The 15600-nt window shown below is 35.2% G+C and overlaps 1 protein-coding gene across 2 annotated transcripts; it reads right to left on the reverse strand.

The window, feature by feature from the left end:
* Positions 1-100: 100 nt before the first annotated feature.
* On the reverse strand, positions 101-14581 carry LOC118263189 (aspartate aminotransferase, cytoplasmic). 2 transcript variants are annotated; one of them, XM_035575031.2, is made up of 10 exons: positions 14289-14581; positions 13767-13874; positions 10237-10310; positions 8991-9099; positions 7256-7473; positions 6478-6628; positions 5898-6063; positions 5222-5293; positions 4301-4516; positions 101-237 (listed from the first exon to the last, which is right to left on the reverse strand). In XM_035575031.2, the coding sequence occupies exons 1-10, from the start codon at positions 14398-14400 to the stop codon at positions 216-218; spliced, it is 1248 nt and encodes a 415-aa protein (XP_035430924.1). In that variant the 5' UTR covers positions 14401-14581; the 3' UTR covers positions 101-215. The 2 variants fall into 2 exon arrangements, with proteins under 2 accessions (XP_035430924.1, XP_035430925.1); XM_035575032.2 differs by lacking the exon at positions 101-237 and adding an exon at positions 294-1526.
* Positions 14582-15600: the final 1019 nt, after the last annotated feature.

The following is a 15600-nucleotide window of genomic DNA, read 5'->3' on the forward strand; positions in this document are numbered from 1 at the left end:
TGTTTAAAGAGAAGATGCACGATAAAAACATTCACAACAAAAACAAAAAAAGTTATTCTCCCATTCCCAAAGAGAAATTAGAAAAAGAAAATAGTGACGGTCTGTGTTGCTATCAAAGGTATTTTATTTACAATATATAATTATAAACATAAAATTTGAATGTATGTCCGTCCCATCACCCGTATAACAACACATACCGTGGCATCGGCGATCCCCTACAATTTGGAGCGAGCATCACTGAAAAGAAATCACCACATGTAACTAAAATACAGGAAAAATTAAATAAAACAATATTATAACAACTGAGATTATGTATTTGCAACATATTCTAGAATAATCCTAGATAAAAAATCGTAAAAGCAATGAATATAATATGTAATGTAACTAAAAGCACGTAATACTGCGATTCTGGTTTTGATTTTAAAAGCTAGTAGTGGCCCAAATGTTAACATAATAATATATCTAACAAGATTTGCACTTCATATTAAAACATTGTATATTAAAAAATCCATAATTTTCAAAATAATTTCCAAATTTTTAATCACAGCCAAATAAATTGGTAATGACATTTAGAAAAAATGCGTCTTATAAAAATATGTCTTTCGTGTGGCAACACACGTTTTTTATTATTGCTGCAGTTTTAAATTCGGAAAATTTTGCTTATAGAATTGCCAGTGTTGCGATTGAGAAAACTCTGTATCTGGCAACTCTGAAATTTGAGCAATAATTTGGTAGGTACCCAATAATAAATGTATTTTCAACAGCGAATAAAATTATTTCCTTATTTTATTATTTAAATTACTAGTAACAAAAAATGCATGATCGATCGTTATTTGAAAAAAAAAACAAAACTATAAAATAATGAAATGCAAAATTAAATAACATATTTTGTATTAAAAGTATAATTTTTTTGTATAATTTGTTCTAGTCTATGCTCTGGTTTGATGTACTCGTAATAATGAATCTATGCCTATTCGTTGTATACATACAAATAAAGTAAATAAGGCAGTTACCTATATACTTTATTGTTTTACCTATGTAAGCATTTTTATGAGTTCTATTAGCCTATTAGGAGTTCCACGGAAGGCTACGTTCACAGGCCATATTATCCAACTTGCGGCAAATTTTTTTTTTCAATAAATATGTTTTATACGTCGTTTAAAATCACCTGATAGTTTTTGTAATAAATAAGAACTATCGAAGCGAAGTACGACTTGAAACTTCTTACTAAAAATTGTTTAACAATACAAAACCGATTTCAAGTGTGTTTAGTTCTTTCGAGCTTTGATATCGAAATGGTGTCTTAAAGAATGTGTGAACATGGACTTAACGTTTACGGTCGTATGCTCAAATGGTCACTTTGAATATATCTTGTATTCTCATGAATTACTGTAGCGACCTTTAAATATTGTTTGAGTAATCGGCTGTTATTAAAAACCTACGCCATTGGTTCCTCTTGCGTTCATTTCCGAATTTAAATTCTTGAAAATCATTTCAATAACGCGCTCTTTCAAGCACAATATGATCTGTAAATATATTTTATTTTTAATTAATTATATTTTATACGTTTATGTATGTGTTTTATATATAAAAATATAAAGTTCAAAATTGTATGTGTAGATAAATATTACAATATAATATAAATACATAATTAATTGAATATTTCTTCCACAAGATGTAACCAACAATTTGGTTTTAATTATACCTAATGCGCTCTAAGAAGGTGCGGCTGACAGATGCCAGTATGACGTTGACGTCTCTCTTTAGGGATGGACATTAGAAAAATCTTTTTTTATCGCTATCGATACTCGCAGCATACATTTAATTCTCTTGAATTTTTTTATTAAATGTGTGTGTTATTTAGTTGTGCAGTCTAACTACGTGTATATACTTGTCAAAATAAATATTTTATGACCGAGCCCTGAGGTGTTTCAGAGTTTCAGTTTTACAGAACCGTGAAGAAAACAAGGATATATTAGTTTGTATATGTTAGATTAAGTACCACCACGCATTATCAATGGCGCCGGAAATGTCTAGAAAAATGCCTACTACATATTTCTGCTTAGATAATGTCACTGTGGTTTGGGCAGAGAGAGCCGCGTCTACAGTGGATTTACCCACATAATTAAAGGTTTTTTAAGAATGATAATTGAACGACGCACGATTTTCGTTTTTTATTCTAAAAAAACATCGACTACCTATCCATCGTAGCCGTACATCCCATCACTAAACACGACTATGGCTTTACGTTATACGCATAACACTTTACTTTATTTTTCATTTCATTAGATTTTAATTGAATACTAGAACATTCCGGTTGGTTTTAATTTAATTAACTACGCATCCGAATGATTTAACATAATACGAATGTGATACAGCTAAAATATTAAGGCATAATTTTTAAATCGCAGCAACTTTCAAGAGTGATACGAAACGTTACTGAATCTGTCAGCCGCACCTTCTTAGAGCGCATTAGGTATAAAATTGACACGTGTGCGTACAACAATAAGGTTTAAAATAATCTCAATTCACAAGTAATGTCACGTGGAAGAGTAGTCGATAAGCGATACTTGAATCTCATACAAATCCATTCCCTTTCTTCACTTCTAAGGCTCCGTACAATATTACCATTCGTCAAATACACGCTGCGTTAACGCGACTGTCACGCAACAGCAACGCATATTTTCTACGTACTATGCACCACCATTTAATAAACCAATAATATCTTTCCGTTTGCCTTTCCTGAATTCATTTTATAAATTCTTTGATATAGAATATATAATGTAATCCTTTATATATAAATTAATATAAATATTAATTGTACTCTAAATATAAAATAATATAGTTTAGGGACGTCCAATATTCACGTGAGACTCAATTGGGGGAGGGGGGTTCGACAAAATATCCCGTCCCCCCTTTGGGGGCTTTATAAAATATCACGTGTATTTATTTTTTCGTCAAATGCGGGATATTTAAACCTTAAAACAGGGTGTAGTGTGAGTTTATCCATACCCAATTTAGATGAAATTTTTTAGATACTTGTATTACCTACAAAATGATAACCCACCATATTTTCAGCATTAAAAAAGATGGATGTTGGTTGGGGGTGCGGGGAATAATCTAAAATCTCACCACATATCATGAAGGGGGAAAGGGGATTAAAAAATCGTTAAAAACCCCTCACGTGATTAACGGACGGCCCCTTTAAATATGTTAAACTTTATAACAAATACTTGTATATTTGAGTTGGTATTCACAAACAACATTTATTATTTTGTCTTGGTAAGACTGGTTATTTTTATCGGTCTCTAGACCTTACCTTGAAGTTTGTGAATACGGCTGTAAAAACGTACGTTTTAACAATAAATTACTTATCAACGTGAATTATTTATATACGCTATAGCTGTGCAAATTGTCTAATTAAATATAAACTTTCGATTAATGATCTTAAACTCTTTGTGGTAAGGTTGAGAATTGTGTGAGCGGGTGTATCTTTAAATAAATGGTGTAGTTCTTGATTTTGACGTTAGAGGCGCTGGTGTGTATTAAAGTCTCTTGACTTATTGACAATACAAGTCTAAAGGGTTAATAGTTCGGATTGACTTATGAGGAGTTTGCTATCACATACGAGGAGCAATTACAGATTCGTGTGCTATTACCGAAAACCCGATATTACTTTGCTCCGTTTAGGATACGAAGCTGAATCCCCTTGTCTTGTCACATTTAAATAAGTGAATGTAGCGTGGTATAAAACATGTTATAACAATGTTTTAGTTTGAACAACCAATCACCAACGCTCACAAAACCTTGAACCTTCACGTATGGTACGCACTTATAATAATAATTGAGTAAATTGACAAAATATAACATTCAAGCAAAATTTAACTTTCTTTTCATAATATGTAAGGTTCTTTTCTTAAAATCTTAATATCCTATAATTATGAGGTCTATAAAATAAAATAAACAAAAATTATCCTTACTGATACGTTTATAAAATACGATTATAAAATTGATTTTCATATACAAACACATTGACACTGATCTCTACCGAGACCAGCTACAATACAAAAAAATTAAATTACAAAAACAGACCTTACTGCATTTAAATAAGGTTTAAATTAAGTTTTTGACTGCCAATAGAAAACTGTTGAAGGCAAATCCTCCGCTAAAGTCGGTCACCGGTGACCACCACGGCGTTCAATGTGTTAATAACTGTCACTTAGATAAGTTTCTTTGTCAAATTACTCAATTATACATATAAGGCGTACCATAAATGAGATATAAGAAATAAATGAATTACTCGTCAGCTGGGAATTTGGTGATGGCGTCATGCATGGCTCTGGCCATGTACTGGACATTGGATGGGTTCAACCCACATACGTTAATACGGCCAGACTTCAACAGATATATGTGGTACTCTTGAATCAGGTATTCCACCTGTCTTTGAGTCAAACCAGTGTAGGAGAAGAGACCGATCTGTTTGACAATGTGGTCCCAATTGCCTGGTGTGCCGAGTCTGGAAAAAAAAGGAAATTAATAAATGTTTGATGTTGTTTACCTGGTGTTGTTTGTTGGTGACATTTATGAGCTCCAATGTGGCTTGAAACTAGTTGAGAAATGGCGAAGAGTTTACGAATGGCATATATTCTTATTAACCAACTTCAAAGAAAAAGAGATTGTCAATTTGATCTGTATATATTTATTTACATATTATTATTTTTGAGAGAGACTGCCTCGTTGGTCGAGTGGTCGCAAGTGCGATTGCCGAACAAGGGGTCTCGGGTTCGATTCCCGGGTCGGGCAAAGTATTACTGGACTTTTTTCGGATTTTCGAAAATTTCTCAGTAGTAGCATGGAGTCTAGAATTGTGTCCAGTATATGGCAATAGGCTCACCCCCTATTACATGGGACTTATAACAAAAATGGTGAAAAGTGGGTGTACATTGTATAGCGGCGTTACGTGCCGTAATGTACACCTCTGCCTACCCCTTCGGGGGTAAAAGACGTGAATTGTGTGTGTGTGATATTATTATTTTTGTGCGCGATCTTGCGATTGGCTGAACCGACTTTGATGCGGATTTCAGCATAGAATTTTTCAGACTTAGGAGAAGGTTTGAGGATGACTTTACCTGTCTTAAAAAATATGGAAGCGGTAAAGAAAATTTAAGGCGGTTGCCGTTTTTTTATTAAACTTATTTTAATGAATAAATAAAGGACTTACTTGATAAGTTCGGCCCTCAAAGCTTCCCTCATTTCCGTCACCCTAGACGACATAGCTTTGATGTGGTCCTTCCTGTAAAAAATTAGAATTCTTATAATATAGACGCAGATAAAGTACTGCATTTAAATTGAACCAAAAATCGTTTCTAACTGATGCTTATGGTGACGACGTTTTCCATGACCGTTTTGCCCTTACATGTAAAACTGTGCATGTAAACCCTAGCGTGTATGAGGGAAAACTGTGCATTTGTCAGTACAATATAACTCAGTTATATTGTACTGACAAATGCACACAATGCCAGTTCAGTTTTGCATGTAGGAGCAAACCTGTCGTGCAAAATCGAACGTTTATGGCCCCATTACATTCATAGAAATACATAGATTGCGAGTTAAATAAAAGATTGAAAACAATGACAGTTTCTAGTATGGAAAAGTTGGACAAATATTTAAAATGATGTGTAGGCGTTGTTGTTTTTATCGGGGCTCCGGCTCGACAGGCAGAAGTAGGAACAGGGTAGTTTTTAGTCAGTAAGAGTCTGACACTCCCTCTCGCCTCGCCCAAGGCGGGAGAAGTCTATGGATGATTTTCCCCCTCAAAAAAAGGCGTAATTGTTTGTCGTTGGATAAATGAGCCCTTGAATAGTTAACGAGTGCGTAGGAGTATGTAGAGTACTGACCACTCGTCGAAGAGCTGCTTGTTGGCGAGTACGTTGGTAACGACGCGCGCGCCGTGCGCCGGCGGGTTGGAGTACATGCCGCGCACGATCCACGTCAGCTGCGACTTCAGCGCCTGCACCACCGACGCGTCCGACACCACGATGGCCAGGTTGCCCACTCGCTCGTCTGGGGAATAATAATAATAAAGTAGTATGGTCTTAGAAGATATTCATTATTAACAATCGACAAATAAAAAACACAAAGAGCCGACGTTCGCTACCAGCATGGTACGGCAAATTGTGACGCGGTGTGGTCGTAGCATTGTGCAGTGTTCCGTGGCATTCTGCTAAACTCCCAGCCACACCACAAAATAAAATTAATTGAAATAAAAGTCTTCAAAATTGATTAGTAATAATCCTTTGCCATGTCATTTCGTACCGTGTCACCAGTAAGCACCAGCCTTAACAAACAAAGGTCGCTGTTTGATATATTTGTCTGTCTCACCTACCATGAAATGGTGTGTAATGGCCGTAACCTAATAAAAGTCACATTTTTCATTTTAACATAAATAGTTTTAAACGATAGCTGCAGGATACGTACTGTATAACCCGAAGTTCTTAGCGTAGGACTGTGCGCAGATGAGCTCGAACCCTCTCTGGACGAAGTAGCGCACGGCCCAGGCGTCCTGGTCTAGGTCGCCTGATGCGAAGCCCTGGTATGCGCTGTCGAAGAATGGGAACAACTTGCGCTCCTGGGGAAAGAGGATATTTTACGATTAGATTGGATTAAAATTAATGTATATGAGACAAGGCTATGTATAGTTTTGAATAAGACTAAAGAGTATTTTAGATTAATCAAAATTTGTACAGAGTATTTTTCAGATTAAAGTCATTTAAAAATCGAATCTTTCGTCATGCAAGCAGTGAAAATGTCGTTTACGATTTTTCTCATTAAACACATTCCCTTACTTCTTCAACAACTAAAAAAACCTAAAAGCCCAAAGACGGATTAACACTTGAAAACTTTGTCTTTACAAAAACCAACACATTCCCTTAATTTATCAAAAACTAAAAAAGAATCCAAAAGCCCAGAGACGTATTAAAGTTAGAGGGCGCCAGACAAGCACCTTTTATATTCTTTTGGCGTCGCTGCCACTTTTTAGGCAGTTGGGGCACGCGTGTGCGCGTTACGGCGCCCGTCTGTAACCTGGCGCCCTAGGCACTTGCCTTAGGGATAATAGCGGCTCTGTACACTAATACACCCTTTTTATATGTAGGATAGCGTTTGGCCACCATCTCGCCTGGTGGTAAGCGACGATGTTGGACGACGATGGAGCACGCCTACCTATGACCTGTTCACTCGGGACTTAAAGACTTACCTCCATGACATCGGCAATTTTCTCCCACTGTTCATGACTAGGGTCGCAGCCAGTGGGGTTGTGGGCGCACGCGTGGAGTAAGATCACTGAGTTCTCAGGGGCGTTGCGAAGATCTTCGATGAGGCCGTCGAAATCAATCGCTCGGGCCTTCGCGTCCCAGTAGCGGTAGGTGCGGGGATTCGTGAAACCAGAGTTTACGAATACGAGGTGGTGGTTTTCTGTAAAAGAGAAAGTATGGTATAGACTTGTTGTAGGTAATAAATACATATGTATTCGCATTGTTCAGTCATCGTTCAATCATCAGATAAGTATGTTTTTTTTTTTCGGAAAACTGCAATAATACTTTCTCGTACCTATCGAGATCCACCCTTATTCAGAAGTGGTACCTCTTAACCTAAATACTACAAGTATTTTTGAAACTAAATAAATTGCCTATTCTCTCCTGGGTCACCTTCTATTTGTTCCCAATTTTTATGCCCATTTTCGTAAATAAAATCTGTCCTCTAAAAACATATCGCAGCACTTCAGCACAAACATCCACCAATTAGTACAATCATTGATATCTTAATTAAGCAACCACTTACTCTATGTATTATCTCACGCACTTTACTTTTATCTCTAGATAAAGTAAGCCGAATCTATTGAACACTTCAGTTAAGTGTTTAAATACTACGACATACCCTAATTAGAATAAATTGCAGTTTTCCAAATGTCACTATGTCAAGAGGCAGACTCTCAGTTTTCAAAAGTTATAAGTACCATATGAAAGTGAATCTATTTCAGTAAATAATATTCAAAATCAAGGCTATGTCACGACCATTGGCCGTACTATTCCTAGGCAAATGCGTAGGGCGCCACGTTATTGTGGGACGCGCGCTACTGCTCCTAGAATAGGCGACGGCGCCAAAATCAAATCAGGGGTGCCTGTCACGTGCTTGCATGGGCCGCTCTTTAGGTTTGGTAAGCCTCTGTCACCAGAGGTTAGCCAAATGCCTAGAGCGCCAGCTTACGGGGCGCAGCGAAACTTGCGTGCCCAACTGTTCATAGTGGTGAAGGCGCCAGAAGAAATTAGGGGCGCCTATGAGGTGCTTGTATAGGGCGCCCTTTAGATTTAATCCGTCCTTGTCACCAGACGTTTAAAATGACTAGTTAATAACATATCACTAAGCGCATCTTTAGAATTCAAATCATGATAATTCAATTCAATTCGTTTAATTCAATATAATACAAACTCAATTAGCCATTTGTGCAACTCCGGATATGAATCTCCATTTATTTAAAAAAATTGTGTTAATCTAATGCTAAATTGGTAAATAATGTATTTTAAGGATTAAGTTATTTGTTATTATCTACCATGCGTGTGGCGGATGATAAAACTTTTGAATTTCAATATCTTTATGTTGCTATGATATGATATATTGATAAAAAGATACGATTTCACTGCTTGGCTGGTCGCAAGAGTAAAGTAATATTGGGATTTTAACTGTGACAGTTCTTATTAATGACTAACGACCCACTCCAGCTTCGCATGGGTACAATGGTGATATATTATGCATGTATTATACATAGAAACCTTCCTCTTGAATCACTCTATCTATTAAAAAACCCCGCATCAAAATCCGTTGCGTAGTTTTAAAGATTTAAGCATACAAAGTGAAATAGTGACAGAAAAAGCGACTTTGTTTTGTACTATGTAATGATTTGTACGGAATTAGGAATGGAAGTCAGTACATACCCCAGGTAGGCACGGAGTAGTAGAAGTTGGTGTAGTTGAGTTGCTTGTTCAGCAGCTCAGCGCCGACGCGCAGACTACCTGTACCAGACAGGGTCTGGACTCCGAACGCCTGGAACCAACACATGGGTATTTTATAGACAAACAACTTTAAGAAAAAGACTTTTATTTCTGTTAATAGAAGAACTTATGACCATTTTCGTCAATCACCCTTAAACAGTTATTTAACTAAAAGTCACTTAGCGTGACGTAGCACCTAAACTAACCCCTTACTTGTACTTTTAGATGTCGCTTAGAGGTGTGTGAAAATAAAAATGTCATTAAACGTAAACTAACTTAACTTATGGGTTGTTTAAAATTTAGGAGGATGTAGGGATAACTTGAAATTGAGAATAGGTTGGTCAAAACGGGCATTATTTTAATAATCCTTATTGCTTGAAAATGTGTCGATTTTGGTTTTATCATATGTACGTAGTAGTTATATGAGCTAATTATAAAAGCTTCAGCATGCTATTAAACAACATATGCTTGACGACACATGTGCGCCCATAGCCCATAATACAATTAAAACTACATTTTATAAATATACCTACCCATTACGCAAAACTGTAATATAATTGTGCAATATACAAATTCCAGAATAGAATTAATTGAAGCCAACGTACCCGGATGTCATAATTTGTCGCTAACCAACTAACGAGCCTAACAATCGTATTGTTGCATCAGATAAAGTACTAAACTTTTCTATTTTACTATCGAGGCAAAGTTGCATCATATTAAATGTAATGGCGACATTCGCAATACTAAATTATTTAATAAACACTTCCAGACTTGAATAATTTGTCAGGCACAGGAATGGGGGCTATTTCCTACATTAATGTTAATGTCCGTCAGGTAGATTAAAATTATATTTCTATCAGAATTAAATATTTTCGAGGTAATGTTGATTTTAAATATCGTGTAACATCACAATTTACTACATATTATAGGGAGTGGTGTCGCAACGCCCCATTCTTCAGGAGTTTATCCATTTAAAAATACGTATCTATATTTTTCTTGAATCAAACTGTCGAACTATTAATTTTTTTTTATTTTTTGTACATTGTCATCAAACCCATTGACGTCATCGTCCGTCAGTTAGGTTTGAGTGCGACTGCTTGACCAACGAAGCAAGGAAAGAAGATACTTGGTACACTCAAGTACAAGTACCATGACATTTGTATCTATTAAACAAGAGCTATATACTTACACGTCCTGCAGCGAGGGCGGGGCTATCTTCTCCCAGCAGCATGGCGGTAGACGCCGCGGAGAACTGTTCCATACCTGCAACAACGTATATAGTTTTACTTCTAGAACAGCGATTCATTAAAACAACATTATCTTACTTAATTTTATAAATGTGAAAGTGTTTCTGGTTGTTTATTCTTCTTTTACGGCAATACGGAGTAATGCTTGATGTGTTTTCAAGGAATGGGGGGTGACATAGGATATAAAAAATCACGCTACGATTAATAGACGCCGCAGCGGATGAAACCGCGCGGAAGTAATTAATTTTTATTAATATTCCTACACAAACACAGTTGGACATAATGCCGTAGGCATTTCTTCGAGTTTGCTTTGGTCGGTATAGTCATATAGAAAAGGAACATGTCAGGTGCAATAGCTATATCAGGGTTCGTTTCCCAAGATGATAGCGAAATTATAATCTATGTACTAATAATATTATAATAGTCCCAGAAGTGAAGACCTAAAGTGTACCAATAAATAATAGACTTACGTAAAAGGGGCATGCCCATTATATAGTCAATAATAATATTTACTACGTCTGACGGGCTACACATTATGTAAACAAACATGACGTCAAGTAATATGATGAAACTGTAATAAGTTACAACTCTTGTCAGTAGTCTGGAAGGAACGTAAGAAAGAGACAAACAACAATAATATCGATTTGTAAGTGGACCATTTATTTCATCATTGGCTAGGCTCTTGCTTAAAGCGCTAGGTTACAGAGGTGCCGAGAGACGCGCGTGCCAATCAGCTATAGAGGAGCGACCCGCGGCGCCTTAAAATATTAGAGGCGCCTATGACGTGCTTGTCTAGTGCGCTCTCTAGGTTTAATCCGCCTCTGCCTTCGACACTTGACATATGTCCATTTTATTCCCCAGAAGAAAAAGTCAAGCACATATTAAATGCAATGTCTCCTTTTAGTTAGACTAAAATGGTACTTTTAAATCCCCAAGAGATTGGTCAATATTATCATTGTGTTTATTAATAGTTATTTAAATTTATGGTATCTTATTTATCAGTCACGTGAATGAACTGGTTTTAACAGCATAAATGTCTTATAATTAGCATGGCATACCTACAGTTTCTTTTTTATTATGCTTATATTTCTCTTTAATTAAGATGAAGCCTACTTGGTCGAACAGAAACAAGTGCGATTGCCGAACAAGGTGTATCGGTTCTCAGATTGGGTCACGCATTATTTGTTTGTTAGTCTAGAGGCCTATAATTATTAAATTAGACTCACAAAAAACCAGCAGAAAGAAGTTACATACATATTTGGAACTCTTCAGAAAGAGAAGTGTTAGATAGTGTGTACGTTAGAATTATTAAAATAATGTTTCTATCCGAATAATAACATCGATTATATCATTTTGCACGCTATAATATGATAAGGAGTGCGCACGGTTATAAAGAGCACGTAACACGTATCTGTAATTTCGTTGTTTATGACGATAAATAGAACATTATCACTTATGTACAGTTTTACTGATAAACGCAGTAACTACTTGATGTATTCAAATATACCGAATTAAACATCGAAATGCTTCCTCATTCAAACATTGATCCAACTTATTAAGTTTGAATATTTTTTGAGTACATTTTGTAGTCAGAGGCGGATTAAATCTAGAGAGTGCCCTAGGCAAGCACATCATAGGCGGATCTATTTATTTTTGTGGCGCCGCCCCTCTATGGGCACTGGGCAGATGGACCTGGCGCCCTAGACGCATACCAAGATACGGCTCTGCCTATACTGCTAAATTTTAAAAAACATTAAAATTTTGGAAGAATTGCTCAAAAAGAAACAGCTCTTTTCGCCATTTATCGATCGAGAGAAACAATTAAACATACCACAGTTGATTATTCTGAAATAATCGGTTTCATAATCACTCACATAACTTGATTAATGCATAATTGCTAACAGTTTTATTACTTTGTTACTTATTTATGTCATTTTATAGGTTTTGAAAGATGTTTTGTGTGGATTGAAATACAATATATTATAACTAATGCTTGAACGTTTTTTTTATGGTATAAGCCGGTAAACGAGCGCACAGATCACGTGATTGTAAGCAATCACCGCCGCCTATGGACACCCAAAACAATAAAGGCGATACAAGTGAGTTGCCGGCCTTTTGAGGGTTTCTACAACTTCAAAAAAGGAGGCAAACCTGAATTTGACCTTACTTTTTTTTAAATGTTCTAGTTTCATTGCAAGACGAAGGTCAAACCTTAACAAGAGAAACTCTGGTACTGATATTCAATTAAAAACTTATGTTGCAGTTATTCATCTTAACAAATAGCATGACGAAAATTGATTAAAATTTCTGGAGTGTATTACGAGTATGTTAATATATGCATACATATGTTGCCATATTAATTTGTTATTTGTTATAAGGCATAAACACCTGATTGATAAGAAGTTAAATAACAGTTTAAAGTGTTGCGATACTGTTTGACTGAAAAACTAGCCATTTCATATTAGTGTTATGCATTATTTAACATGTTTATGGTCAAAGTTGTTTAGTAGCTATTGAACTTTATTTATTTGATTCATCTGTCTATCTGATAAATGAATATTCTATTTGCTATATTACAATATTATTAATTCAGTACCCTTAGTATGAGTTTGTTTTACGACAAACAACAACGAAACGAGAACGCGTTCGGCGCTTTGATTGGCCGCCGTGAATGAAGCGCTGAACACACTCTTGTTTTGATTTGGTTAAACGAAAAATAAACTAGTACCAAGCCCCCTGTACTATAGTAGGCAAGTCTACTGTCATACTTTAATGGTTGTTTTCATAGCGTATGATACATAAACACTGATGATTTCAAAATATATCTCTTAGCCTTTGCAACTAGAGGTCAAAGAAGCCAAATAAACTATCTTTAGAATTTATTATTTTTGATAGGTACACAATTTTTATAACAACATTTATACATTTAATCAGTAATAATAAAAATTATAGATTATTATCACAGATACCGAAAATGAGTTGCAAATTATTCGTTGTCACTGATCAAAAAATATCTAACATATAATATCAGATAATTTAAAATAGTATTTCCCCGCTGTTGGACCAAGAAACACAAAAATAGTCTATAAAATAAAATAAAAAAAAACATAAAAACAACTTATAAGACAGAGTTATATTAATATTACTAACTAATTTTAATACATAAGTAACCATTTTTATGAGTGAACAAGAAAATCAGAGTGTAGGACCACATGATAAGAGTGATAGTAAAAGTTGTCCTTTAACAAGAAAATATTGGAAAGTTAGGAACCCCTGATTAAAAGATTAAAGCCTAATCTATCAAAACAGATCCTGTAAATACATTTATCAAAAAAACTGAAGAAATAAAGGTACTGGTAGAAAGTTGAGTTAATTTAGTATGCTGTTTAGATATATCTGACTGACTGTCTAACTGATTGATATCAGTGGTACAAGGTTTTAAAATATTGAAATGTAAAGACTTGTTACATACCAAGAACAGGGAGGTATTCGTGCAGGAGTGTCTCATCATTAGCCATCTGTTTCTCCATCTTCCTGACCACCGGTAGAACCCATGGCTGGCCCTTCTCATCTCGGTATGCTGCAATAAAAACAAATATTATAACTTCTTCTTAACAGAAGAATACTAAAAAATATTACAAATACACAACAATTAAAAAACAAAAACATTAGAAATAAACTGAAGCTTTTAATTATTATTGTTTACCATACAATATTCAAATAATAAGATAAAGTTTACTCTTACAAAAGTTCACTAAATTAATATTGAAGTAAAACAAAAATGATAAAATAATAGAAGACTTTTAAACTTATCTACCTACGTACAAAATTACGTTTAATAAATAAACTGGAGAATTTAGTGTTTACAATACCAAAAGTATGCATTTAAAATTATATAATTAAGGTTAAAGGAGACATATTGCTGGAACTGCTGGAAAACCAAAAACATAAGTTTTTCGTGACCGAGAATTTGTAAAATAGAAACAAAACTCACCGCCAATGCTCAAATTGATTTTAGACTGGTGCGGGTCTTCCATAAACATACGATTTAATTGGAAAACCTCGATCGGAGGACCTTGTTGGACAGTTTGGAAGCGGGAACCCATTTTAATTTATTTTTCCAACCTATTAGACTGAAACTCACGCACAAAATGCGTTGTTTGTGACTCGCGTTGTGCTATACAATGAATACGTTAAAGATAATACAATCGGTTTTACTGAATCGCTAATAATTCGAATAGCAAGGGGCCGGTTTAATCTTTTTCCCTATTGACCTTTATCAATGACAGAAATGTCAATGTCATTTTTTTGTTTATGACGTTGACATTAATTCTCGCGTTTTGTTATTACGATGCAAAGTAGTCAAACCAAAACAACGTACAACCAGCCCACTGCTTGGTCATGCTCAGTCATATGGTGATATTTTATAGCCTACCTCGATAAATACAATATCCAACACATAAAGAGTAATTCAAATCGGACCAGTAGTTCCGGAGATTAGCGCATTCAAACAAACAAACTTTTCAGCTTAATATATTAGTACTAGCTACTTCCGCGCGGTTTCACCCGCTCTGCTCGGTTCCTATTAATCGTAGCGTGATGTTTTATAGCCTATAACTCCTCGATAAATGCGCTATTCAACAAAAAAGAATTATTTAAATCGGACCAGTAGTTCCTAAGATTAGCGCGTTCAAACAAACAAACTCTTCAGCTTTATAATATTAGTATAGATATAGGCTCTATAGTCTATATTATAAAGTAGGTATAGAAGGCGTTACTCTTGCATGCAAAATAAAACAAACTTTCAATATAATTTATTTTAATCAAGGAATTAAATAATGAATTCAGTCAAAGACAAGTATATTCGGTGTATACCGGGTTTTTCAATTTACAAGCACGTGGATCACCCGATCTCACAACGTAATATACACTTTTGAATTCTCTATTCTCACCTCCCATTTCTATATATTTTAGAACACCATATGTAGCCATTCCTGCTCCAAGCAATGACATGAAATGTGCGGCCATAACTTCTGGTATCTCCCACCATCCTCGTTGGAATAATCCAACTAATCCCTTATTAAATTTAACCACGTGACCAATTGGTTGTGCTGCTTGATTCATTTTCTATGGAATGGCGTTTTATAAATTATATTAGCAATGATAGTGATAGCTGTGTAAAATTAATTAACACAGTGGGAAACTGACGAAGCAATAACAAATTTATCAAGATAAAAGTAATTTGACGTAGAATAAATTTAAAAAATGTTGTTTATATTATGCCAGTACGTACAGTACAGTACAGT

The sequence above is a fragment of the Spodoptera frugiperda genome, chromosome 12 (genome assembly GCF_023101765.2).
Source record: "Spodoptera frugiperda isolate SF20-4 chromosome 12, AGI-APGP_CSIRO_Sfru_2.0, whole genome shotgun sequence".
NCBI classification, from domain to species: Eukaryota; Metazoa; Arthropoda; class Insecta; order Lepidoptera; family Noctuidae; genus Spodoptera; species Spodoptera frugiperda.

Excerpts from the sequence above, each read along its gene's own strand:
- LOC118263189 (XM_035575031.2), bottom strand. The coding sequence starts at position 14,400 with ATGGGTTCCCGCTTCCAAACTGTCCAACAAGGTCCTCCGATCGAGGTT. Across the intron at positions 9,100-10,236 it reads CCGCCCTCGCTGCAGGACGT|GCGTTCGGAGTCCAGACCCT; the intron begins GTAAGTATATAG and ends TGTTGGTTCCAG. Across the intron at positions 238-4,300 it reads ACCAAATTCCCAGCTGACGA|TGATGCTCGCTCCAAATTGT; the intron begins GTAATTCATTTA and ends ATTTCTTTTCAG.